This window comes from Protopterus annectens, chromosome 2.part1, assembly GCF_019279795.1.
Source record: "Protopterus annectens isolate FY-2018-M chromosome 2.part1, PAN1.0, whole genome shotgun sequence".
NCBI lineage: Eukaryota > Metazoa > Chordata > Ceratodontiformes > Protopteridae > Protopterus > Protopterus annectens.
Window position 1 is genome coordinate 1,588,052,389 of NC_056729.1, and position 27,459 is coordinate 1,588,079,847.

A 27,459-nucleotide genomic window follows, 5' to 3' on the forward strand; every position below is an offset into this window, starting at 1 on the left:
CTTGTTAAATCTAGCACAAGAGCGGCAACCAACAACGCCGTGCTCAGGCCCTAAACAAGGTATACACAATGTATGATAATCCCTATGCGGTATCTGCTTCCCACAAGAAATACAGTTATTCACTTTTTCTGACATCCGGTTAAATACTGAGGCAAGAAAAACCAAAATGTTCTAACGGGTTACTTAGCCAACTCTGTTTCGGTCTGAAACTCCGGTTTCGGAAAATCTCAGAACGCCAACCTGCACTCGCAAAATTGCTTCTGCATCGGACCATGCGGCAAAAAAGACTGAGGAAATGACGTCGGTCATGCGCATTAGTACCCTGACGTACTGACGTCAGTCTAAGGCGCCATGACCGACGTCAGCCTTATACTCTGGTATTCGGGCCGACTGGGACGCGGACTATACCCAATAGTCAGGACTGCAGCAATGGAAGACGAAGAACATCAGAGGTCTCGGCCCGCCGCTTGTGGTGCTTCTCCCTCCGGTCCTTTTTCCTAGCATCCCTCTCCTCCGAACCAGAAACGGGAGGTTGAGTCCCAGGAGGAGGAGGGTGCCACGGAGGGAAGAACCAAACCAGTTACTCCCGAAGGAGCGGAGGTCGGAGCAGAGTCCGGCGGTAAAAGGCCCGCCAAGACAAGCTTGGACCTCCGCTCCTTCAGTGCCCTGGGGTTGAACCCTGCACAAATGGAGCATCCAGATGTGAGGTGTTCAACCCCCAGGCACCTAACACACAGAGTGTGGCCATCAGCTGGGGAAAGCTTATGGCCACACTCGGAGCATTTAGAAAATATAGATTTGGGCTGTTCAGCCATCCCAATCTATAAACAAGCTACTAAACTAAAGTAACTGAAAACAATATACACACACAGGCCCAACACACACACACTACGCCAACAGCGAGGGGAGGGAAAAAATACTTAGATTAACTCTAAAATAATATATCAAAGAGGGAAACCTAAACTTTCACACAAAAAATGAATAAAAACTTCAAAATCTTATATTAACAATTAGAAAATCTAGCACTTAGCTGAGAGCTATAGAAACCAATCCAGTCACCATGCGCGGCAAACGAGATCTGGGGTCATGAGGGTAGAGCAGGGCATTATGGGTGAGGGGAGGAGCTGAGAGCTTGGATCCATAGCTGGAAAACCATGCCGGTTCGGATCCGATATCGGATCCATAACCCACAGGTTGCAGACAAATGAATATCCTACTTCAGATCAAATATTTGCTTCAACTCCTGCATAACCTTATCTTTATGCTGAAGAGTTTTAAACAATTCTGTAGCAGCAGTGCCAAACATTCTGGTTGTCTAAGAGGAATCTAAGAGTTTGGCCTTAACATGTTAAGGTCAGACCTGAAGGCACAACCAAGGGTATCTCCTCATTACAAATCCAGAAGTAGCTGCCTTATAGGAGGCATCAGCAGCATCATAATTTCACTTAATGGAATGGCGGGCCACCTGAGAGGCAGAACTCAAAAGAGAAAGGGCAAAAGATTTAATATCCAAATCAGGCATATCAGGCAAAATCTCCCCCCATGTTGGGAGAGAAAGTACAGTTTTGTACCTACCATAAATGTAGATGTTCGAAGATCCACATTGCTGCAGTCCTTACATATGGGTAGTCCGCTGTCCTCGGTCGGCCCGAATATCAAAGTATTAGGCTGACGTCGGTCAAGGCGCTTAAGACTGACATCAGGACGTCAGGGTACAAATGCGCATGACCGACGTCATATCCTCAGTCTTTTCTTGCCCCAGATGTCAGAAGACCCTAAAAAGAAAGGCCAAAACCAAAAGACAGCAAAAAACAACCAACCACCCTTGCACTAATCATAAGTACAATATATACAATATCCACAATATTCACAACCCAAACCACACAACCGCCTCTAACTACAGAGGGGAAGGAGGGAGGGTAAATTGGACTGCAGCAATGTGGATCTTCGAACATCTACATTTATGGTAGGTACAAAACTGTACTATGTTCTTCATCTCACATTGCTGCAGTCCTTACATATGGGTAGAATCCCAAAGCAGAGGTAAGGGAGGATGGCAAAACTATAAAGCATTAGGAGCTGCCAAAATGCCCTGTAAAATTGCAGTGGCAAAACCAGCCCTAGATTTAGAGTAAAGTGGAAGGTGGTAATGCTTAGAGAAAGTATGCACTGAACTCCAAGTAGCTGCCTCCAAAATATCTTTAGTTGCCACCCCTTAAAAGCTGTAGAAGTGGCAGTAGCCCTAGTGGAATGAGGCCTAATCCCAGCTGGAATCTCCTTACCATGATGGGAATAACAGAAAGCAATACAAAACCCAATCCACTTAGAAATAGTTTGTTTTGAAACAGGCTTGCCCTGAGAACCCAAAGCAAATGAAACAAATAACTGCTGAGACTGCCTGAACCCTTTAGTTCTGCTCAAATAATATCGCAACTGCCTGTGTATATCCAAAATGTGCAAAATCTTTTCCCTTTATTTTGGGGTTTGCATAAAAAGTAGGCAAATGAATAGTTTGGTTTAAAGCCACACTAGAAACCACTTTAGGCATAAAGGAAGGATTAGTACGCAAAGATACCCTATCCTTATGGAAAATTAAGAAAGGCTCAACCGCCATAAGGGCCTGTAATTCAGAAACCCTTCTCGCAGAGGTAATGGCCAACAAAAAAGCAGTCTTCCATGATAAATATTTCAACTCGGCAGTATCTGCAGGCTCAAAAGGTTGTAGAGTGAGTTTCTCCAACACAAAATTGAGATCCCAAGCAGGAATAGGAGCTCTACGTGGGGGTCTTATATTCTTTGCCCCTCTAAGGAATTGCTTAAACAAAGGATGAGAAAACAATGGTGGGTCACAGTCATAGTGAGCAGAAATTGCTGCAGCATGAACCTTAATAGAGGAGAAGGACAAACCTTTGTCCAGTAACTCAGTAAGATATTGAAGAGCCACACTTAAATTAGGCTTAGAAACATCAAATTCCTTTGCTGTACTCCAAAATAAAAATCTCCTCCATTTATCTGCGTACACGTTCCTTGTACTAGGCCTTCTGGCCTCCAAAATAACCTTCAAAACTTGCTATGGAAGCTGAGACCCTCCAGGGTTTAAAACAGAATATGCCAGGCTGTTAGATGTAGAGAGTGAAGTTTGACATTGAGTAAATGACTGTTCTCCTGAGACAGCAGGTGAGGAATCGAAGGCAAAGGCCATGGAGGCTCCCGTATCAGACTTCTCAGTAATGGGTACCAGTGCTGTCGAGGCCAATCTGGAGCAATTAAAATCATCTTTGGCTTGTCCTGTCTGACCTTCAGGAGTACCTTTGGGAGGAGAGGCAGAGGTGGAAAGGCATACACATGAAGATTGCTCCAATTGAATGAGAGAGCATCCACTTTCCAAGCTGTGGGATGAAACCTTTTGTGCAAAACTTTGGCAGCTGGTAGTTTAGTGGAGAAGCGAACAGATCTATGTCTGGAGTTCCCCATAACACTGTCAATTTCTGAAATACATGAGGATCCAATTTCCACTCGTGGGGATCCATAATTTGTCTGCTCAACACATCTGCTAAGGAGTTCTGTGCTCCGGCAGAAACCTTGCTTGAAGATTTAGCTGTAAACTGAGAGCAGTCTCCCACAAAATCATTGCTTGTCTGCATAGAGGATAAGAATGTTCCCCTTGCTTGTTGATGTACCACATGACAGTTGTGTTGTCTGTTAGAACCAACACCTGCCCTGGAAGAAGTAAATCCTTGAAAGCTATTAATGCAAATTGGACTGCTAACATCTCCTTCAAGTTGATATGTAGATGTTGAAGTCTGGCAGGCCACGTGTCTTGTACCCACTTTCCATTTAGATGAGCTCCCCAAGCTTTGTCTGAGGCATCTGTCGTTAGAATCTGACTCGCCTCTGGCCGGGTCACAGAGAGTCCCTTGTTTAGGTGACATTCCTGAGCCCACCACAAAAATTCCTTTTGAATGCAAGGTATTATCTGAATGACAGTGTCCATATCTTGGCAGTGCTGTGTCCATACATTTTTGAGATACCATTGTAGCTTCCTCATATGCAGTTTGGCATTGGAAAGCACCAGAATACAAGATGCCATGAACCCCAAGGCTTGAAGGACTGTCCTTGTAGTCAGCCTGGACTGATGAGACAATTGATGGAAGTAAAGCGAAAGATTCTTTTGTTTGTCCGGGGTCAAAAAGGCCATCTGGGATGCTGTATTCAGTCTCACACCCAGAAAGCACATGTCCTGAGAGGGTACTAGACTGGACTTTATTTCGTTCACAGAATACCCCAGGCATCTTAGCACTGCTATCACATACTGTAAATGATGAAGAAGTTCGTCCTTTTCTTGGGCCAGAATCAGGCAATCGTCCAAATAAGGATAGATCTGTATTCCTCTTAGCCTGAAGAAAGCTATCACTGGAGCCAGAACCTTTGTGAACACTCTGGGCAGTAGATAAGCCAAAGGGCAATGCAGAGAACTGATAATGAGAAGTCCCAGCCCGAAAACGCAGATACTTCCTGCAACTGAGCCTGATAGGAACATGAAGGTAAGCCTCCTTGAGATCCAGAGTCACCATCCAGTGATCTTTGCCCAGCAGAGGTAAAAGCTGTTGTAACGTCAACATTTTGAACTTGGGAATGTCCAGATATGTGTTGAGGATAGATAAATCCAAAATTGGTCTCCACGTGTTCCCCTTCTTTGGTACTAGGAACAGGCGAGAATAAAATCCTAGGCCCACTTCTGGCAGAGGGACCGGTTGTATGGCCTCTATTTGAAGTAGCAGAGAAATTTGTTTGTGAGCCTCTAGTCTTTGCTGAGGAGGAATGTCCGGCATGCCTTTGAAAGGAGGCAAGGTATGGAAATAAACCTTGTAACCTTGGTGTATGATATCCAATACCCATCTGTCTTGGGTAATCAAACTCCAATTTTCCTTGAAGAGTGCCAACCTTCCTCCCAAAGGTGCTGCCAGGCAAGAAGGATCTGGCAGCTGAAAAGGTAGGTCATTGGGCCTGTTTACGAAAGGACTGGCCCCTGCCCTCACCCGAAGATTGTGCAGGTGAACTCCCTGTTCTAGGTCTGAAGGAACTCTGAGCTCTACCCCTACCATGTCTAGATCTACCCCTAGACTGAGAATCATAAGAAGGATACGTCCACCCCTTAGCAGGCCAATTCCTACTAAACTTCGGAGGCTGAACCTGCAAAAAATCTTTAACAGCCTGCATAGACTTAGCCTTGTCTTCCATTTTCTTCAAGACTGACTCCACAGGTGAACCAAACAACACATCAGACTGTAAAGGAGCATCCAAAATCCTTGTCTTAACATGGTCAGATAAATTCTGATCCCTCAGCCAGGCGTGCCTGCGAAGAACTGAACCAGTGGCAGCCACCCTAGACGAGGCCTGTACAGCATCAAAACCACATTGTAAAGAATGCTTACCCACTTGTTCAGAGACATGCACCAAATCTTGCAATTCTTTACACTCAATGCCTTCCGCCAGAGCATCTACCTTAGACTTCAATTGAGAAAGAAGATAGTTTTGATATTTCAACATGTGAAACTGGCAATTCAAAGCCCTCATAGCTAAGGTGGAAGAAGTATAGACTTTCTTTCCCCATCTATCCAAAGCTCTGGCCTCTTTATCTGGAGGAACCGGATTCTTTACAACAGAGGCCTTGACACCCTTAGGTCCCTGACTAACAGTTTCTGGGTCCACCCTAGGACTCTTATAAAGATATTTATGAGCCTCAGGCACCCTGTAATACCTATCCGGTTTAACAGGAGCAGGAGGCAAAGAATCAGGATTAAGTGAAGCCTCTGCAAACACATCTTCCACAACATCCAGAACAGGGGGTTTAGCCAAGGGCCTATGCTGGGGCAAAAGCAAAAATTCCCTAAGCCTTTTCCTGGAATCAGAGAAGTCCTGACCTTCCCACTTAAAATGTTCCCTCATGGAATGAAGAGTCTCTGAAAAAGAAAAATCCTCTGGAGGAGAAGCAGAAGGAGTCGAATCATCTGCATCAGAATCAGAATAAGGAGAGTACTCCTGCAAGTCTTCAGCCGAAGACTCTGAAACATCCGAAGCCTGCTCAAAACTCCCCAACTCTGGCTCCACCCTAGGCCTCTTATCAGGAGGGGGCAAAGAACCTCTAATCAAAGTAATTAAATCTTCTGCCATTTTAAGCATGTGCTTCTTGGGCACAGACCCTGCTGAACTAGGAGTGACACCAACAGAAGCTAAACCTGGCCTGCCTCTGGGAGAAGCCTTGGAAACAGAAGGAGAGGGCCTAACCACCCTAGGAAGGAAGGGGAGTACAGTAACCTGAGAAGCCCCTTCAGCCTGGCCTGCCTCCTGAGAGGCCACATCCTGAAACATCAAAGTCTCCCCCTGGGACTCCAGAGAAGCCTCCGTCGGAACCACCGGTTCCACTGACTCCTCTAAAGAACCGGCGTCCGGTACGGACGACTCTTCTTGCCTGGGTTTAGCTGCTTTGTCTTTGCGCTTCTTCGAAGAAGCGGGCGCCGGAGAATCCGATGGCATATTATAATTGCACCGCTTCCCGAAGACCAACCTAGCACAATCTAACCTTCGCTTAATAGTGCGCTTATTGAACCTAGCACAAAAGCGACACCCAACAACGTCGTGCTCAGGCCCCAAACAAGGAATACACAAAGAATGATAATCCCTATGCGGTATCTGCTTCCCACAAGAAATACAGTTATTCACTTTTTCTGACATCCGGTAAACCACTGAGGCAAGAAAAAAAGTACAGTTTTGTACCTACCATAAATGTAGATGTTCGAAGATCCACATTGCTGCAGTCCTAACACTTGGGTAGTCCGCTGTCCACGGTCGGCCCGAATATCAAAGTATAAGGCTGACGTCGGTCAGGGCGCATTTAACTGACGTCAGAACGTCAGGGTACAAATGCGCATGACCGGCGTCATATCCTCAGTCTTTTCTTGCCCCAGATGTCAGAAGACCTTAAAAAGAAAGGTCAAAACCAAAAGACAGCAAACAAAGAACCAACCACCCTTGCACTAACTATATGTACAATAGATATAATACACACAATATGTACAACCCAACCCACACAACCACCTCCAAGCACAGAGGGGAAGGAGGGAGGGCAATGACTGCAGCAATGTGGATCTTGAACATCTACATTTATGGTAGGTACAAAACTGTACTATGTTCTTCATCTCACATTGCTGCAGTCCTAACACTTGGGTAGAATCCCAAAGCAGAGATAAGGGAGGATGGCTAACTATAAGGAAGCAGGAGCTGCCAAAATGCCCTGCAAAACCGCAGTGGCAAAACCAGCCCTGGACTTAGAGTAAAGTGGCAGGTGATAATGCCTAGAGAAGGTATGCACAGAACTCCAAGTAGCTGCCTCTAAAATATCCTTGGTTGCCACTCCCCTCAAAAAAGCTGTGGAAGTGGCAGTAGCCCTAGTGGAATGAGGCCTAATCCCAGTTGGAACCTCCTTGCCATGATGGGAATAACAGAAAGCAATGCAAAACCCAATCCACTTAGAAATAGTTTGTTTTGACACAGGCTTGCTCTGAGAACTCAAAGCAAAAGAAACAAACAACTGCTGAGACTGCCTGAACCCTTTAGTCCTGTCCAAATAATAACGCAACTGCCTGTGTACATCCAAAGTGTGAAAAATCCTTTCCCCTTTATTTAGGGGATTTACATAAAAGGTAGGCAAATGAATAGTCTGGTTTAAAGCCACACTAGAAACCACCTTAGGCATAAAGGAAGGATTAGTACGTAATGATACCCTATCCTTATGGAAAATCAAGAAAGGCTCAACTGCCATAATGGCCTGCAATTCAGAAACCCTTCTTGCAGAGGTAATGGCCAATAAAAAAGCAGTCTTCCATGATAAATATTTCAACTCAGCAGTAGCTGCAGGCTCAAAAGGTTGTAGAGTGAGTTTCTCCAACACAAAATTGAGATCCCAAGCAGGAGCAGGAGCTCTTCGTGGGGGTCTGATATTCTTTGCCCCTCTGAGAAATTGCTTGAACAAAGGATGAGAAAACAATGGCGGGTCGCAATCATAGTGAGCTGAAATTGCTGCAGCATGAACTTTAATAGAAGAGAAGGACAAACCTTTGCCCAGTAACTCAGTAAGATATTGAAGAGCCACACTTAAATTAGGCTCAGAAACATCAAAATCCTTTGCTGCACTCCAAAACAAAAATCTCTTCCATTTAACTGCGTACACTTTCCTTGTACTAGGCCTTCTAGCTTCCAAAATCACATTCAAAACTTGTTGTGGAAGTTGAGACCTTTTATGGTTCAAAACAGAATATGCCAGGCTGTGAGGTGAAGAGAGCGAAGTTTGACATTGAGCAAATGGCTGTCTTCCTGTGACAACAGGTGTGGAATCGAAGGCAAAGGCCATGGAGGCTTCCGTACTAGACTTCTCAGTAATGGGTACCAGTGCTGTCGAGGCCAATCTGGAGCTATTAAAATCATCCTTGGCTTGTCCTGTCTGGCCTTCAGAAGTACCTTTGGGAGGAGAGGCAGAGGTGGAAAGGCATACACATGAAGATTGCTCCAATTGAAAGAAAGAGCATCCGCTTTCCAAGCTGTGGGATGAAACCTTTTGTGCAAAACTTTGGCAGCTGATGGTTTAGTGGAGAAGTGAACAGATCTATGTCTGGAGTTCCCATGACACTGTCAATTTCTGAAATACATGAGGATCCAATTTCCACTCGTGGGGATCCATAATTCGTCTGCTCAACACATCTGCTAAGGAGTTCTGTGCTCCTGGCAGAAACCTTGCCTGAAGATTGAGCTGTAAACTGAGAGCAGTCTCCCACAAAATCATTGTTTGCCTGCATAGAGGATAAGAATGTGTTCCCCCTTGCTTGTTGATGTACCACATGACAGTTGTGTTGTCTGTTAGAATCAACACCTGTCCTGGAAGAAGGAATTCCTTGAAAGCTATTAATGCGAACTGACATCCGGTAAATGACTGAGGCAAGAAAAAACAAAAATATTCCCCAACTCGGTACTTAGCCAACTTTGAACTCGGTCTGAAACTTCTAAATAGAAAAATCTCAGAACGCCAACCAGCACTTGCAATGCTGCTTCTGCATCGGACCATGCGGCAAAACAGACTGAGGATATGACGCCGGTCATGCGCATTTGTACCCTGACGTTCTGACGTCATTTAAATGCGCCCTGACCGACGTCAGCCTTATACTTTGATATTCGGGCCGACCGTGGACAGCGGACTACCCAAGTGTTAGGACTGCAGCAATGTGAGATGAAGAACATCTAAAATATTCCCCAACGGGGTACTTAGCCAACTTTGACTCGGTCTGAAACTCCGAAAAATTTCAGAACGCCGAACGGCACTTGCAACGCTGCTTCTGCATCGGACCATGCGGCAAAAAAGACTGAGGATATGACGTCGGTCATGCGCATTTGTACCCCGACGTCCTGATGTCAGTCTTAAGCGCCTTGACCGACGTCAGCCTAATACTTTGATATTCGGGCCGACCGAGGACAGCGGACTACCCATATGTAAGGACTGCAGCAATGTGAGATGAAGAACATCAGCCAGGACATACCTAGTTATGTGGGTCTGATAACTAATGGCCCTGAAGGTCAAAGTAACAGTAGTATATGGCCCTGAAGGTCAAAGTAACAGTAGTATACACCTTGTCCCATTCCTCTCCATAGCATGGCTGTCCTTATCATAAGGTAAAATCTTGGAAGAGAATAACAGTTTGGATGGCTTATCTGTGGACATGGAAAGACTAAGAGGATCATATGAATGACTTTTATACAAATACGTGTGATCCTCAGGGACTTTACAAAATCTGTCTGGCCACAATTTGGCTTGTATCCCCAAAAGATAATGCCTCAAAATGTGGATCAGGGGACAGTGAACCCAGCATCAGACCCCAAGGTGAGAGGAGAATAGATCTGCGAGGAGTATGCCAAAGACTCTTCACCAAAATTCAACTGTTCATCAGAATAAACAGAATCCCTAGGCCTTTTACAAGGGGTGGAGAACAAGGGGGTAGAAGCAGAGAAAAAAATACCCTTCTGGGGGTTTCAGGGCCATAAGTGCATTGAAAAGTCCCTGAGAGAAGTCCTGACACTCTTTGTTGGGATCCTGAGAGAAGTCCTGACGCTCTTTGTTGGGATCCTTAGCCATAGGAGCCAAATTTTTTCTGTTTCTTTTTTAACGAAATATCTGCTTTAACAAGCCTACGGGGTTCAGATTCCAGTCTAGAGTTGATGAGGGTAAAAGGCACCTCTGCCCCAACTAATATTTCAGAAATCGCCTTAGGCCCCTAAGATGTAATCAGCCCTGGCTCCCCCTCTGTATCTGTACCAGATGTATGCACAACCTCAGTGGATGGGCAGGTAAACAACTGTGTGTCAACCTCTAACTGGCACATGGCAGGGGGAACTGACATTGACAATGGATGGTCCCCAGGTTCTGTATCCAACCTGATGGAGATATCCGGTGGAGGACGGACAGCAGCAGGATATGTATGTACCTTTTGGGCTTTTTTCTTAAGTGGCAGCTGAATGCCAGGTCAGGCAGCTCCAGCTATGGTACCTTGAGCCAAAAGCTTCAGACATAAGAAAGCCAGAGAAGGATGACACGACTGTGGAATGTCTTGGAAACGAGAACCTGACAAATCTCATATTGGGAATGGTCGTGTGTATCACCAAAAGTACTTCTCATGTCTATATGAGGAATTGGCCTCCCATACATTTTTCCTTCCTGGATAGTATGAAAAAACAAACTTCAGGGAGGAAAGAAGAAACACCATTGGGGTACTTATCTTTTAGAAGGCTCAGTAGATAAACCAACTTGGTGAATGTCATACAGACTGAATTCAGAGGTACTGTTTGGACTGATGACAAAAGTTATAAGGATTAGGCACTCCTATCACATATGTACCCTACAGCATACAAGTAGAACATACATCTGATGAACGGTACCTGGAAGATGTAAAGGGCTCTGGTAGGCTGGCCGGATGTTTGACCATCCCTGGGAAGATATCCCAAGAGAAAGAATACTGCAACAGTGATAAGAATGGGCATCTTTTATTTGGTCTTGCTAATTTAGTCAAAGATTGTGGAAAAAATTGTGTTTTTTTATGTAAAGCCTTTAGATGATTTTTGTAACAAAGGATGCTTCTTTTCAGAAGAAAATTATTTTCCTGAAGGATACATCTACTCTGAAAAACAGTAAATGAAAGCTGACAGGCTTTTCTTTTACTTACGTTCTTCAAGGGCCTTTTAAAATTTAGCTAAGTGTCTTCTCTTTAACTATAAATGGAAATACCATCATAAAAAGCTACAGTAGACTTCATTAAGTATGCTGCATTCGTGCTTGTCTGCTTTAAGAATATACAAATGATACACTATTAATGAAACCTTATCAACAAAACTATCTGGGACTTCAACAAGCGACTACAATTATAGATGATGTGAATTTTAAACTTTCAACTATAGTCTAAAAATGGCCAAAATCCAGAAAAAAAAAATCAAATGTACCACACCTTTTTTAGTAAAGCCAATTACAGGAAAATACTTAATGCATCATTCAAGAATGATGTACTCAGTTAAGAAAAAAAATATGAACACTTTTGAATTTACAATTTAAAATATCAAGACACAGACCAAAGCCTTAGTCAAGGAAACAATGTGCGAAACTCAGAACACTAACATTTCACAGTAGGCTCTGAAGCATTCAAACTTAACAAGGGGACTGACATGTCGGTAGGCACCGAAACAATGGACTTGAGAGAGAAAGAAATCTGAAGGGAGGCCCAGAAATCCACAGTAAAAGGAAATAGTAAACAATAACCCAATACAAAAACCTCATCATTTAGCCTTGGTGTGCTGGCCATCACCGACAGGTGGTTGTGGGCCTCTGAGTGAAGTGTCTTCAGCTTTCACACTGGACTCTATGTCCAGTACCTGACCACTGCACTCTGAGATCTCCTGGTCACATCTCTGCTGTAGAAGTAAAAATGGATTAATAAGCCTGGTATCATATTGTGCTCCAAGTTTCCATCAAGTCTGCCGTTTGTCTAGACTTCTACAAGTGAAAATATACCACTAAGTTCTAAGCAGTTCGTCAGCACAGTTGTTGGCTTTTACTACACACATCAATTTAACATGTTCAGTGTCCAACATGAAACTTCAAGGGCTTTCAAACTGAGGTGGACAGTACTTACCTATACCACTCTTTAAACTAATCTGGCAAAAAGACTTCCAGTGAATTTTTAAATGCGCCTGTTGAAAGCTCCAAGATGAACTTCATGCACTGTCCCTTAAGTAAATATCCTAAAAGATAAGCAAAGTACAGTTACAGGAGAATACTTATCGTAACTTTAGAAATTAAAGTAGGGTCACTGGTGTAGTATAACTGGTTATTCGTGGGAATTTTCCATAGGCAGATTTCTACCTATAGGGTCTCACTTCATGAGCTTCTGGACTCCTCGAGTCTGCTTTGTCAGTTGACAAACATCTAAAAAGGGACAGCAGCCCATACTACTTTGTCATTTTTAGCTGTATAGCTGCTATCCAGTACACTTTGTAAATCCCCGGGGACTTAAGTGGCCATCTTCCCTACCTTCAGACTCTTTGGAATAAGATGCCTGAAATATTATGAGGTGTGGTGTGGTAGGGGGTTGGAGGGCACACCTTGAAAATTTAGTAACATACAAACATGTAAATTGCGATTCATGTCCTGCACTGCCCTGCCTGCTACAGGCAGAAAAGGTAAAGCTCTCTGGAAAGATAGGGGAAAGAGCTTAACTGCATGCTGCAGGAGCAATCCTACATGAACCTCTATAGTTAACATAACTACACTTGCACAACTGTATTACATCTAAATGCAGGAGTCACTGTTGCAGTATAATTTCTTATACTTGGGAAGAGTAATAAAGCAATAGCTACCCTCACAGGGAAGAGAAGATCACAAAAGACTCTGCAGGTCAGAAGTCCAGAACTCTACCACGATCTTGACCTGCACGCCCAGCTTGCAATGCCTGGGAAATATGTTCATTTTTGTCCATACAGTAGCCAAGCAAATACTCTGAGCTAATATTCATTGTTTGAAAAAAAAGACTGCTGTGGTTGCAGTTGCCCTGGCACAATGGGCTGACTTGCCTATCCAGGTAGTTATTCCCCAGTGTATTCTCAAAAGGTCATGACGTTTGCTATTCATTTTGACAGTGTTTGCTTAGAGACAGGCCTGTCCTATTTCTTTGGCATGACAGACAAATAAAGGATAAGACTGACTGCAATCGTTAGTTCTTGTCAGGTAATGTAACTGTGTAGGATTTTATTCTTTCCTTCTCCATTTGCCTTCTGTATCACTCTGAAGTCACTTTACCAGAAAGGGCTCCCTGACTAGTCCTCGTGTCCAGTGGGCTTACCTGGTTAATAAATGTATAAAATAAAAAATATACATATTTTATTTAACATTTGTTGACCAGGAAAGTCCAACTAGGACACAGCCTATTTTCAACAAAGGCCTGGGGAGAAACGCTCCAGATGCATATCTTTGGAATATATAATACCAAAGAGGTACAAAATATTTTCCCCCATCTGAGTATCACTTTAGAAAACTGACATTTGAATGGTCTGTCACTGTTACTTCCTCATGCACCCCCCTCTTGACCCATGTAAGCCAAATTGGTAGATGGATCTGCCTTAAATGAAACTTGCAAAAATAAAATATGTACAAAAGCAACGGAACGAACCAGGCAGAATCCAGGCAAGAGGCAAAAGCACAAAAGTCAGTGTCGCTGTATAAGCACAAAAGTCAGTAATGCTGTATAAAAGCACAACAGTCAAAAATGCTGTATAACATCATTCATCATGGCAAGGAATCCAAGAACCACGCAAGAAGTCTTCAAATAATAAAAACAATCCACAGGTTTAATAAAAACTGTTAAGCGATTTTGCTGCAGAGCTTCTTCAGACCAAGTACAAACTAAAGGAATCATACTATATATACACATAATATCAAAATGTCATCCAATCAAAGGCTGTTCAAAGTAATTAAAAAATTAGCAAGTAGCAGACACTTAACTGAATCATTCATCTGAAACGAATGAATGCTCATTCATTCAAATTGCAAAGCAAGCAAGATAAGCAATACTAATACACATGCTAAAATAGCTGCACTAAAATCTGTCGAATGAAAAACAAAACAAACAAAAAAAAAATATATATATATATATATATATATATATATATATATATCTATATCTATATCTATATATATCTATATCTATATCTATATATATATATATATATATATATATATATATATATATATATATATATATAGATATAGAGAGAAAGAGTAAATGAATGGTTACATAATGCTCTTAAATGAACTATACTAAACAAGAATGTATAAATATATATACAAAAATAAATATATGTAAATATACATACAAATATCACAGTCCCAAAAATCATTTATGTAACCTTCTTTTCTTTAATAAAGGTTTAATAGAGGCCCTTTCATTAAGGCCTTTTCCTCTGTCAGCACGAAGTATAACAATCCAACAGGTTTCTCTATGCTCAGTATGTGTCAGAATATCACCTTCTCTAATACTAGGATGAATAATTTCAATGACTATGAAATTAAAGGTGTGAGTGTTACCCTGTTCTAACGCATGCTTCGAGAGTGCATTATGTAAAGAGCTTTTTCTAATATGATATATATGCTCCCTCATTCTATCACGGAGCACCCTGTTGGTTTTGCCAACATAAAAAGAACTACAGGCTGTGCACTCTGCTAAGTAAACAACATGGGGGGGGGGGGGGGGTCATGCAGTTTGCTTCTACTTTAAAAAGGAACTCTTTTCGAAGATCTGGATGATAGAAAACATTAGATGTGTTAATAAACATACAAAAATTACAGGTACCACATAGCATAGTGTGCCCAATAACAGGGGTCGTGTTGACAGAATTCCTGTCATAACACAAGAGCCTCCTCAAGTTTTATGATTCTTGAATCTAAACTTGGGAATATCGCCCACTATCCTAGCTATATCATCATCAACTTGTAAAATGGGCCAATGCTGTGCAAAAAGATGCCCATTGGGAGCTTAATATGTTATTCCCTCTTACACGTTTTAAGGAACATGTGTTATTTTATCGACGTTTTGTCGACGACTTGTTTTTGTTATGGCGAGGGTCACCTGATTACTTGGTACAATTTTTTAATGTTATTAATAATTTAACTGACTGTCTTAAGTTTACTTACAATTGGTCTTATACTCGTATTGAGTTTCTGGACATTTATATTGAAAAGTTGGATGAGCACACAATTAATACAGGTATACATCGTAAGACATGTCATAGAAATGCCTTTCTTTTTAGGTCCAGCATGCATCCTGGTTATATTTTTAGAAATTTAAATCAGAGGACAGGGAATGAGGGCCTCTAGGTTAAATCCATCTTTGGATGGTTTCCAGCAGGAGCTTGCTGGTTTGCATAGAAAGCTATTGGACAGGGGATGCACTGCTAGTGAAATCAGCAAACAATGGTCAGACCTCGAAGATTTGAGGCTAACCACGGCGAGACCATATTTTGGACCTGCCTTGGAGGCAGGTTTCGTCAATGATCAAAATAATACCATGAATAAAGTTAAAATTCCACTGTTTTTTTACAAGCGATTATAGACAAGTTACTGATCTTTTTGCACAGCATTGGCCCATTTAAAAGTTGATGATGATGGATAGTGGGCGATATTCCCAAGTTTAGATTCAAGAATCATAAAAACTTGAGGAGGCTCTTGTGTTATGACAGGAATTCTGTCAACATGACCCCTGTTATGGGGCACACTATGCCATGTGGTACCTGTAATTTTTGTATGTTTATTAACACATCTAATGTTTTCTATCATCCAGATCTTCGTAAAGAGTTCTTTTTTAAAGTAGAAGCGAACTGCACGACCCCCCATGTTGTTTACTTACTTAGCAGAGTGCACAGCCTGTAGTTCTTTTTATGTTGGCAAAACCAACAAGGTGCTCCGTGATAGAATGAGGGAGCATATATATCATATTAGAAAAAGCTCTTTACATAATGCACTCTCGAAGCATGTGTTAGAACAGAGTAACACTCACACCTTTAATTTCAGAGTCATTGAAATTATTCATCCCAGTATTAGAGAAGGTGATATCCTGACACATATTGAGCATAGAGAAACCTGTTCGATTGTTATACTTCGTGCTGACAGAGGAAAAGGCCTTAATGAAAGGGCCTTTTATTAAAGAAAAGAAGGTTACATAAATGATTTTTGGAACTGTATGATATTTGTATGTATATTTACATATATTTATTTTTGTATATATATTTATACATTCTGGTTTAGTATAGTTCATTTAAGAGCATTGCATTATATATTCATTCATTTACTATATATATATATATTTTTTTTTTTTGTTTCTTTATTAGACAGATTTTAGTGCAGCTATTTTAGCATGTGTTTTAGTATTGCTTATCTTGCTTGCTTTGCAATTTGAATGAATGCGCACTCATTCATTTTAGATGAATGATTCAGTTAAGTGTCTGCTACTTTCTAATTTTTTAATTACTTTGAACAGCCTTTGATTGAATGAAGTTTTGATAATATGTGTATATATAGTGTGATTCCTTTAGTTTGTACTTGGTCTGAAGAAGCTCTACAGCGAAAGCGCTTACCAGTTTTTATTAAACCTGCGGATTGCTTTTATTATTTGAAGACTTCTTGCGTGGTTCTTGGATTCCTTGCCATGATGAATGATGAATGATTTTATACAGCATTTTTGATTGTTGTGCTTTTATAAAGCATTACTGACTTTTGTGCTTATACAGGGACACTGACTTTTGTGCTTTTGCCTCTTGCCTGGATTCTGCCTTGTTCGTTCCGTTGCTTTTGTACATATTTTATTTTTGCCAGTTATTTTCTAGCAACGGAAGATTTACCTCTTGGGCTGCTGTTTATAACTTTTTAAATGAAACTTGACAAGTTACATAATGACTTTTGGTTTCATGTCTCTAGATGAGTGGACACCCCTAGATTCACAGCACACAGAAAACCTCTTATTTAGCTGGATATTATTTTCTAGTGCTGCTTAATATTTTCTGGTGCTGGACTTTCCTGCCGCTTGTAGAATGTGCAGTACTTCCATAGAGAAATTGTCCTTGAAGGGAAGCAGTCTGAGGTCATCCATGCTGCTAGGTTCACACACTTTAGATTGGGATGCATAAGTCACCCTTTGGGTTAGGAGAACAAGATTTAAGGAGGCAGTGTGAATCCCTTTCTGACAATTAGGACTAGAAGGCAGTACAATGGCCTCCTGAATTACAGAGGGACTACCAAACTGAATTCCAATCTGGTCTTTTGGAGAACACTGCAAAATAAAATAAATGGGTCAAATGGTGCACAAGAGGTCCCTTGTCAGTGGAAAGAAAAAGTATTTACTGCTCAATTATTCTTGCATGGACATTTGAAACAAAACCTCTTCAGTAAGTGGTTTCCCGCTGAAGCACACAGGTGCATTTCTGGGTGCATTTCTGGCTGCCTACATCTATCATGGCTGTTTAACTTTGACCTGCTAAGCTGATCTGCTACACTGTTTTCAAGTCCAAAGGGATGTAGGATGCCTGAGGGCGAAAGTGAAAGCTCACGTGATGGACTGCTTCCCAGGTTGTCACTGCTAGCATGCACAGTTGGTATGGGTGGATCTCTCCCTGTATTTATTTACCACTTCACAGTGGTGCTGTCTGCAATCAACTTCAGGATTACTGGTTGTAAGGTTATCCTGAAGTTCCCCATGCTTAGGATGACAGCTTCCTTCAGGATGATATGACTTTTGATGGTGGCAGCTTGCCAGGTGCTGACCTGTAGCTTGTAAAGGTCTGCAAGGACCCCTAAGCTAGATTCAAGTTATAGTAGTCAGTCTTCCATTACTATTGGACTGAAGAGAGCATCTCCTAATTCTTATTCTTATATACTAGCTGTGACCACCATTTGAATTCTGATAGATGTGATCAGAGTACAGTCTTGCTCAGTGAGTGCTTGTGTTGCTCCTACAGAACCTTTCAGGTACCACTGGATTTTCTTCATGTGCATCATGACCAAGGAAAACAAAGAAAGAAGCTAAGCTGTAGCCCAGAGATTTCAAAACAATTGCAGTTGTGCTGGGATTACCAACTTCTGGCTAAGGATACAGAAGAACTGGCTTGGTTGCAAAGCTTTGTCTTGTGGAGGTGAGAGCTTGCTGTGCTCAGTATCCAAAACATTTACTCTTCCCAACATGAAACTCAGTTTGGGTATATTTATATAAAACTCAGAATGGAGAGGCAATGGATAGCGTATTCCACAGCTTTCTGCATCCTCTCCTTGAAAGAAGATACAAGAATAAGGCAATCACCAGATATGGAGAAACAACTTCCCTGATTCCTGAGGTGGTCATATACCAGTACTACGTATCTGGTAAATATGCTTCGCACTGTGCACAGACCAAAGGTCAAGAAAGTGATACAGAGTGCTGATTCCCCCACTATGAACCCAAGGAACTGTATGCGAGCCTTGTGCATGGGTATTTACAATAATGTATGTTTCAAGTTTAGGGTAGCTAAGATTTTGGTTAAACGAATGTGTTTGAAGATTTAACATCTTGAACCTGGCAAATTAAGAATTTGCTGAGCTGAGAGAAATCTAGAATAGATCTCCACCTTGTTCCTGAAAGGGAACACCCTTTATGGTTCTCATCTGCAGAAAGTGAGAAAAAAACTGGTGTATAAAGCTCCCTCTGTTACTGGGGGGGGGGGGGCTTTGGATTCACTCCTGTAGCCACCAAAATGATATCCCTTGCCCAACTTTTGCAGTTATTAAAAACTAGAATGTGGGATAAAAAAAGTTACATTCTTACCATAATGTTCCATCTGTGCTGTTCATCTTCATTCATTACTGATGGGTGTCAGTTCTGTCCTCGGAACAGAGTTGACATGTAATAAGCTTGTGCTAGCCAAAAACTCTTGAGCTAAGCTTTTAACCATATTGCCCCTCTCCCTGTTACCTCAGATCAAGTTTGCCAGTGATAAGGAAAGCAGAGACTTTTTCTGAGCAGATCCCCTAATGCAGGATTTGGACCAAATCCGAACCGCTAGGAGCCCCTTGGAGGGGAGAAGGAGAGTGGAACGTAATGAATGAATAAAGATGAGCAACACAGATGGAAAGTTATGGTAAGAACATAACTTCTTTATCTGATTATGTTAATTTTCATTGATCTAATGGAGTGTGCTTTGACTTTGCCTGGTAGTGGAATTTTCTTATGATTGTAGACAAAGGTTATGCAGTTTCTCAACCACTTGAATAAAGTTTCTTTAGAAACAGAGTTTCTCAGTTTAGGGCCTGAATAGGAAACAAATAATTGGTCTGATTTATGGGTCTACTTCACGATGTCGAAAGCAGACAATATCAAAGCTGATATTGTCGGTACCACAACATCGAAAGCGCAGAACATTGTGCAGGTAAACGGAAATCTCCGTAGGGGGAGATTTCCATTTGCCTCAACGCAGTGCAGTCTCGGAGTTGGAATATTTAAGTGGGGGGGGGTGGGAGGCACAGCTAGTTAGTTTTTATTTTTGTTTGCTTTTTGTTTTTAAGCATTATTCAATGCTTTACTATATCGATCACTAGAGGTCGACCTTTAGTGATTCGATGTAGTAAGATTTCAATAACGTGATATAGACACCTGATTTATGTACTGACTTTCTTCTATCCAGATAAAATGGTAATTGGTGTACATCCAGTAAATTACAACAATATTCTCCTTTATTTGAGTAGTTAGGAAAAAAGACTGGTAGACCAATTGTCTGGTTAATTGTAAATTCCAATATGACCATTGGCAGAAAGGAAGGGTTAGTCCGGAGTGATACTCTGTCCTTATGAAAAAACATGTATGGGCATTTTATGTAGAGGGCCTGAAGCTCAGATATGCATCTTGCAGAAGTGATGGCCACTAGGAATAGTGATTTCCAGGATAGAAACTTTACATCACAAGCTGAAGCAGGTTCGAAAGGTGATTGTGTTAGGGACTGTAGAAGTAATGTTAAACCCAAAGGTTCAATAGGTTCTTTGAAGGGTGGTCTGATATGGGAGACCAGAGACTATGGGAGATGAGGATGAATCCTGGAATCCATCATAGAAGTCTGAGATAGCAGCCACATGTACTCAAATGGTGGAGGCTGCTGCTCCTGAATTAAGAAGACCTGACAAATAATCTAAAATTACATTAAACAGGAGTCGAACAATTTCTCCCACTTACTAAGGTAGATTCATAGATTAGTACTAAGCTAACTGCCCTTGTGAGCCATTTTAAGCCTAGCCAATTAACCCTTGTGAGACTCAAACCCCGCACCTTGTGTTTGTAAGGAAAACACCCTAACCATTAGGCCACCCTCCCAACCCCCTAAATAAACTGCGTCTGCAAGGCTCAAACCCAGGACCCTGCACTCCATACACAAAGTGATTTACCACAAAGCCATGACAGATTTTTTTGGTGGATGGTTATGTGAAGTCAGAAGGATGTGACGTACCGGAGAAGTAAGGTTATTTTGCCTGGCAATTACTGGAAGTGGAGAAACCAAGCTGTCAGCTTGAGACTAGATATGTTTGGGTGAGTCTACCTCAGCAGGTGCGAGATCACTTCTGGAACTGGATCCAAAATCCATGTTTGGCATACTAGGTAAGGCCAAAGGAAGGGAAACCAAACTTGAGATGGCCAGTAGGCTGCAATGAGGATCACTTTGCTTCTCAGGCGAAGGGCTTTCTTTAGAAATTGTGGCATCAGGGGAAGAGGAGGGTAGGCATACAGAAGTCCCATGGATTACGGCAAAGTAGCTGCTGGATTTGTGATTTGCTGGGAGGCGAACAGGTCACAGCAAGGCTGTCCCCAGCGACTGAAAATCCTCACTGCTATGGTTGGATTGAGAGACCACTCGTGAGGCCGGAAGACGCATCTGCTCAGCTCGTCTGAGATTATGTTAAAATTCCTGGGAATGTGCACTGCCATCAGAAAGGGGTCGGAAGCTATCACCAATTGCTAAATCCTCATGGCCTCTTGACACAATGGGTAGGACTTGTTTCCCCCTTGTTTGTTGATGTACCAGACTACTCGGACTGGATAGCAATTGCTCCTGACGGGAGGACAGATTGGAATGCCTGCATCGCTAGGAGCACTGCCCTCAGTTCTAGAACACTGATATGCAGGTTGGCCTCTAAGGTGGACCACGTGCCTTGAACAGTCTTTCCCTGAAAAAGCCCCCCCCCCACCTTATCAGGGAAGCGTCCATGGACACTGTGGCCTTGGGCTGTGATGGGGAGAAAGGAGGACTCCAAAGGACTTTTTCTGACTTCAACCACCAGGCTAAATCTTGTTTGCATTTGTTTGTTATGCAGATCTGGAAGGACACAGGATGATGCGCTGGATACCACTGCGTTAGAAGGAGCCACTGAATGTGCCTCATGTGTAGTCTCACTAGAGGGACTATTGTAAATCGATGCTGCCATCGAACCTAGAAGTTGAAGGACAGCTTGTGCTGAAGCTAAGTCCTGACAGAGTATCACCCAGAGTTGTGCCCGCAGTCTCTCCAATCTGTGATCTGGAAGGGAGACTAGACAAGACTGGGTACTGAACATTGCTCTTATAAATTCCAAGTTTTGAGAGGGAGTAAGGTTGCATTTCTCCCAGTTTATAGAGATTCCTAGGAATTCTGGCAGTGTCAGAGTGCAGTTTAAGGCTGTTACCAGTAGATGCTTGGAGGGGATGGTAAGGAGCCAATAGTCTAAGTACGGGAACACCCAGAATCCTTGTAGTCTCAAGTGATTTGCAACCACTGCTATGCATTTGGTGAACACTCTGGGGGGCATAGAGAGTCCAAAGGGTAGCGTGCAGATTTGGTAATAATTGGCTCCCAGCCGGAAGCAAAGGAATCTTCTGGAGCGCATGTCCATTTTTATATGGTAATACGCATCCTGAAGATCTACTGAGCACATTCAGTCATCTTTCTCTAGAAAGGAAATGATGGACTGAACCGTGACCATCCGGAATTTTGCTTGGGTGACAAATTTGTTCAGAATGCTGAGACCCAAAATTGGTTTCCAGTCCCAGGCCTTTTTTGGCACTAAAAAGAATCTTAAGTAGAATCCAGGTCCTATTTGGTCTGGTGGGACTGCTTGGAAGACTCTTTTTTTTGTAACAGCTTTCTTATCTCTTCTGCTGCTTCCCTTTGACTGGGTGGAATGTCAGGAATTTGTCTTGATGACTTTGGATAAAAATTGAAAGGGATGCGATAACCTCTGGCTATAATATTCCGCACCCAAGAATCTGAGGTTGTTTGCTGGGCAGGGTGGTGCAGAGAAAAACGTCCCCCGACTGCTTCCAGAGGAAAGCAATTGTCCGCTCTTCAGGAGCACTGGTAGGGCTGTCCAGAGAAGGAATCTCTGGATCCCTGGTTATGTGGACCCCCTCTGCCTCTGTAGGGGCGTCTTCCGGAAGAGCTACCCCCTCTGCTCTGGGGAGTAAACTCTCCACGTCTGTCAGGGAAAGGACCCTGGGATTTCTTGTGCAACATCTTTCCACTCCTCTGACTCCCCGAGTAGGGTCGTTGAGGGTTGGAAAAATGTACGCCCACAGCAGACATGGTGTTGTCATCCTTCGCACACCTGGCTAACGAGTCTTTCACTTTCTGGCCAAAAAGGGAAGAAGCTTCCACTGGAGCATTAAGAAAAGAAGACTTAAAAGGGCCCACAAATTCACAAAGGAACATCCAGGCGTGACGTCTCATGACAACGCCTGAACCCCCAGCTCTCACTGACCCTTCGGTTGCATGAGAAATTACCCGCATGGACGAGTTGGAAATGAACTCCAGGGTTGCAAGCTGCAATGCAACTGTCACGTACCTCGTCAGAGACTGCTCCTGCTATGGTTTCAGAGAGATCCAAGACTAGGTCTTTCTGAAGCCTAGTGAAATGTGCTAAACAGTTCAAAGACCGAACGGTAAAGGTAGATGAAGCAAACACTCGCTTCCCTAATATGTCCACTTCTCGAGACTCCCTGTTTGGGGGATGGACAGCCTGGCTCTCCTCGGCAAGCACTTTCCTCGTGGCTGCCGCCACCACCACCACAGCATCTACTGGTAGTTCTTTTGATCAATGTGGACTTTCCTCTGGTTAAGATAAAATTTTGTCTGGTCTCCAGGGCATTGGTTCGACAGTATCAGGACTCTTCCATGCGTGCTGCATGACGAGTTGGACTAGTTCGTCTGCAGGCAGGATCACCCAAGAAGTAGAGGGTTGGGCAAGAAAAGATTGCAAGAATACGGACTCCTCAGAGGAGTTGGGCTTCCAGTCCCCCTGCTGCTTTAGAATTTCCAGTACATCTCCAAAGGACACATCCTCAGAGGGCAACCATGGGGACCTCTCCCCTTCATTGTAGTCCGTATCTTCAGTGAGGGACTCCCTCAGCGGAGTCCATGTGCTTCCTCTTCTACATCCTCGAGTGGTACCATTTCAGTGAGGGCTGCTAAAGAAGACTCCGAAGAGGGAGCACCCTACGGCAGGGAATCTTTAGGCTCTTGTGCCCGAAATTCCGTTGTGGTGGTCTGTCAGCTGTGTGAAAAAAATAGGTGCCATACTAGGAATCACAGTGCACATAGTCCAGTCACGATCCTGAGGATGGCCCGGCTCCAAACGAGCTGAAGACCAAAGGTTTTGCTCCGGAATCAGTGAGATCCACCAGTGGAACCAAAGAAGTGGGAACCGCAAGAGGCATCGGTGCCGAGAGCTTCGATACCTGCAAGGAAGTAAAAGGAAGAGAATAAGTTGGAGTCTGTGGAGAAAGACTCCAAAGTCCAGATGGGAAGGGAGTCTTAGATGGCACTGCAATCCCTCTGGCCGCCAGCAGCTGATCCACAAGAGCACCACATACAACTTGGAGAGGCTCCTGGTAGATTGGGTCAATATCGCTGATGGGGAGTCAGAACATTCTATAAAAGGGTTGTACTGTTGTCCAAAGAAAGGATCCACCGTGGGTGAATATCCGGTCCGAGCATGATGTTCTATTGGCACCGTGGTCTCCAGAACAGTACCATGTGTAGGGATAGGGTCTGGTGCCGAATAGGGTGAAGTAGAAAATGATGGCACAGCTGGTGCCGTAGTCATTGTCGGTGGCGTGGCCGGTGCCAAGGCCAAAACTTCTGAAGACTGTGCTGAAGGGGAACTAACAAGCTTCGGTACAGAAAACAGCGCCGTGGAGGGCGATTGAGGCCCTGGAGCAGTCGGGAGCCAATTTGGGTAATTGTAGCTTTGTTTCAGACTTCTTATCACCAGAGGGTGAAAGAACAGTGTGGTCATTTTTTTATGTTCTCTCTTTGGAGAGGAAGAGCCTTCCGACCCAGAAATAGCCTCGGAGAATGGCGGTTTTAGAAGTACCTTTAGTATTAATTTGTTCTTTCTCTCGTTCAGGGTATGAGAGCTGAACCCTTTACATATGTCATAAGGAGCCTGAACTGAAAGGTGTGGGACACCCAGACAATATACGCAAGAAACAGTGGTGTTGGAGTTGGGCATTTTGCGACCACACTGATCGCACTGCTTAGTACTCCCTTTTTTCTCTGACATGATGGAAAAACAAATCAGGTTAGTCAAATTCAAAATGCCAACAATCACCAGAAAAGGAATAACTAAATAAACACTAAAGTACAGAAGAAAGAGGGTTTTTTTTTTTATATACAATAGAAAAAATGAAAAATAAAACCAGAAATACCAACAATGGTATTAAAAATGTACCTCAAAAAGTAAAGGAAGGGAAAGAGAGAGAGAGGAAAGGCCTGTACCAACAATGGTACTTGAGATTACCAAGTTGGTAAGGGAAGTAGGAGAAAAAGAGAACTTTCTAAAGCACTTAGCTGAGAGCTGGCTTGACACATCCTGATGGTTACGTGGCAAATGAGATCTGGGGTAACAGGGAGAGGGGCACTATGGGTAAAAGCTTAGCTCGAGGGCTTTTGGTTGGCATGAGCTTATGTGGCAGACTCTGTTCACAGGAGGGAACAGACACCCATCAGTAAGGAATGAATGAAGATTAACAATATCAGATGAATGGGTATCTTGAGTTGAGAGAACTTCATCCCTTCCCCCTACCTTCCCCAGATCTGCCCCCCCCCCCCAAAGGTGCTACTGTAATTTTAAATTGGTCCACCTTGGACTACTACACACAGAAGGGCCACATTTTATTATGGTAGTTTTCACTGCAGCTGGGCACAGACAGATTAAATAATTATTTCTAGAGCTACTACTTTATCGTACCAAATGTGCTCCTGTATTTTTTTTTTACATGTCATGATCACATACACTGTATACATACCAGATTCTTATTGTACAGCATTTATCACTGTCACTCTGTGGAACTTTTCTCCCTGGGACTCCGATGAAAAAGGACCTGTGTCCAGTTGGAATTTCCTGGTAAAAAAATATATAAATAAATAAATTCCAACAACTCTAATGTCTTACCATTTCTTTTTTTATTTTTTATTTCTTTTTGAGAGGGGTGCGAACATCAAGTTCCTATTGTAAGGGGTATGGAGTAGCTGTCCACTGACAAGTTCTGGTAAAGCCGGCATTCTGAACCATGCATTCTTCTCACTACTGTACTTCTGATGCAACCTTAATATGATTACCAATAGAATTACACCTTGAAAGTATGCTTTTTTTTTTACCTTAGAAGTTGTCTGGGTGAGCCTTATACACTCATGGACTTACTGTGCAACTCAAAAACTGCATCGCATAATACTTTATAATGTCGATCAGGCAGTTTACAGCTCTTAAGGCCAAGGCCTGATTAAGCATGCAACTTTTGTTCTAAGCTATTCACGACTTGCTCGCCTTACTGTTATAGGGTATGTATCAAGTCATGCAGTAAGCTTTTGAGAATGTTGTAGTTTTGATGGAAACTACTGCTGGATCTGTAATTGGGGTGTTTAGGCAGGTACTTTAAAAATTCGTCAACACTTTAAAAATTAATCAGGTTTCTTTGACGCAAGGGATGTGAATCTGGCTCAAAGGAGACTAATTCAAAACAGCCTTCAAATACCTACAACACTCGAGGAACTGCTGTAAGGCTTTTATTCCTCAAGCAACATGTAGTCCAAGCACCTCCTGTGGAAGATGGACACATCTCTGGCACCTGACAGTGTGCACCATCTTTAATTTCACAATCTCTCCAAAAGACACATCCTCCAGGGGAGGGATAAAGTACAGTTGTGTACACTTACCATAAATGTAGATGTTAGAGTGTATTCACTGTTGCAGTCATTACATTTGGTTAATCTGCTGGCAGGTTGCCCTCAGTCGACCTGATTAACAAAGTCTTGGGACCTGCGTCAGTTGCTGTCCCTCATACCATGACGTCAGGTAGTCAGGGGTATAAAACATGCAGCCGACATCATTATATCAGATTTTCTTGCCCCAGATGTCAGGTGCCCCCCTAATTGGGAGCAAATAAAATTAAAAACACAAAAATATACCGCCAACCAAAAGCAAATACACAAAAAAGGCTTTTAAGCAGAGTAAAAGAAAGTTGAGGTAGAGCCAGAGAAAAAGTAGGGGGCTGAAGGGAGGGTAACCAGGACTGCAACAGTGAATACACTCGAACATCTACATTTATGGTACGAGTACACAACTGTACTATGTTCTTCGTGTTTCACTGTTGCAGTCATAACATTTGGGTAGATTCCCAAAGCTATGGTTGGGAGGAGGACCTTATACAGCATTAGGACCAGCTATAAGGTCCTGCAAGACAGCAGTGACAAAGCCAGCTCTGGATTTAGAGAAAATTGGTAAATGATAATGCTTGGTGAAAGTATGTACAGAACTCCAGGTAGCAGCTTCTAGAATACCCCTGGTAGGAACACCTCTGAGAAAGGCTGCAGAAGTAGATGCAGCCCTGGTGAAAAGAGATCTGATCCCCTGGGGGATAGGTTTTCCATGGTGCTTATAGCAGAAATGAACGCAATGGCTTATCCATTTAGAAATGGGGTTGTTTTGAAATATCCTTCCGCTCTGCCACAGCAGAAAATGTTACTAGCAATTGTTCAGATTTCCTTCGAAATTTAGTCCTGTCCAAGTAGAATCTAAGTTGTCTGTGCACATCCAAGGAATGCAGAATCCGTTCCCGTTTGTTCTGTGGATTGGGAAAGAAGGTTGGCAAATTAAATGGACTGATTAAGAGCCACAATGAAAACCACCTTGGGCATAAAGGATGGATTGGTCCTCAGAAATGCCCTGTCCGCATGAAAGATGATGAAAGGCTCCACTGCCATAAGAGCCTGTAATTCAGATATCCTTCTAGCTGAAGTGATTGCCAAAAGGAAGGCTGTTTTACAAGAAAGAAATTT

General features: G+C 42.8%; 1 protein-coding gene across 6 annotated transcripts in view; it reads right to left on the minus strand.

The window, feature by feature from the left end:
• The window catches only part of KIAA2013 (KIAA2013 ortholog), a 453,720-nt gene that overhangs the window by 191,738 nt on the left and 234,523 nt on the right, over nt 1-27,459 (minus strand). For 2 of the 6 annotated variants that reach the window (XR_006363653.1, XR_006363654.1), the window contains exon 3: nt 12,225-12,333. The exons of 2 other annotated variants lie outside the window; for them this stretch is intronic. Coding sequence is in view for 2 of the 4 variants with exons in the window: in XM_044063034.1 (XP_043918969.1) it covers nt 11,869-12,003 (135 nt within the window). In the remaining 2 variants the exon portion in view is untranslated. Of the gene's footprint in view, nt 1-11,864; nt 12,004-12,224; nt 12,334-27,459 lie in introns of all 6 variants that reach the window. 2 more of the 6 variants (XM_044063035.1, XM_044063034.1) reach the window with 2 other exon arrangements.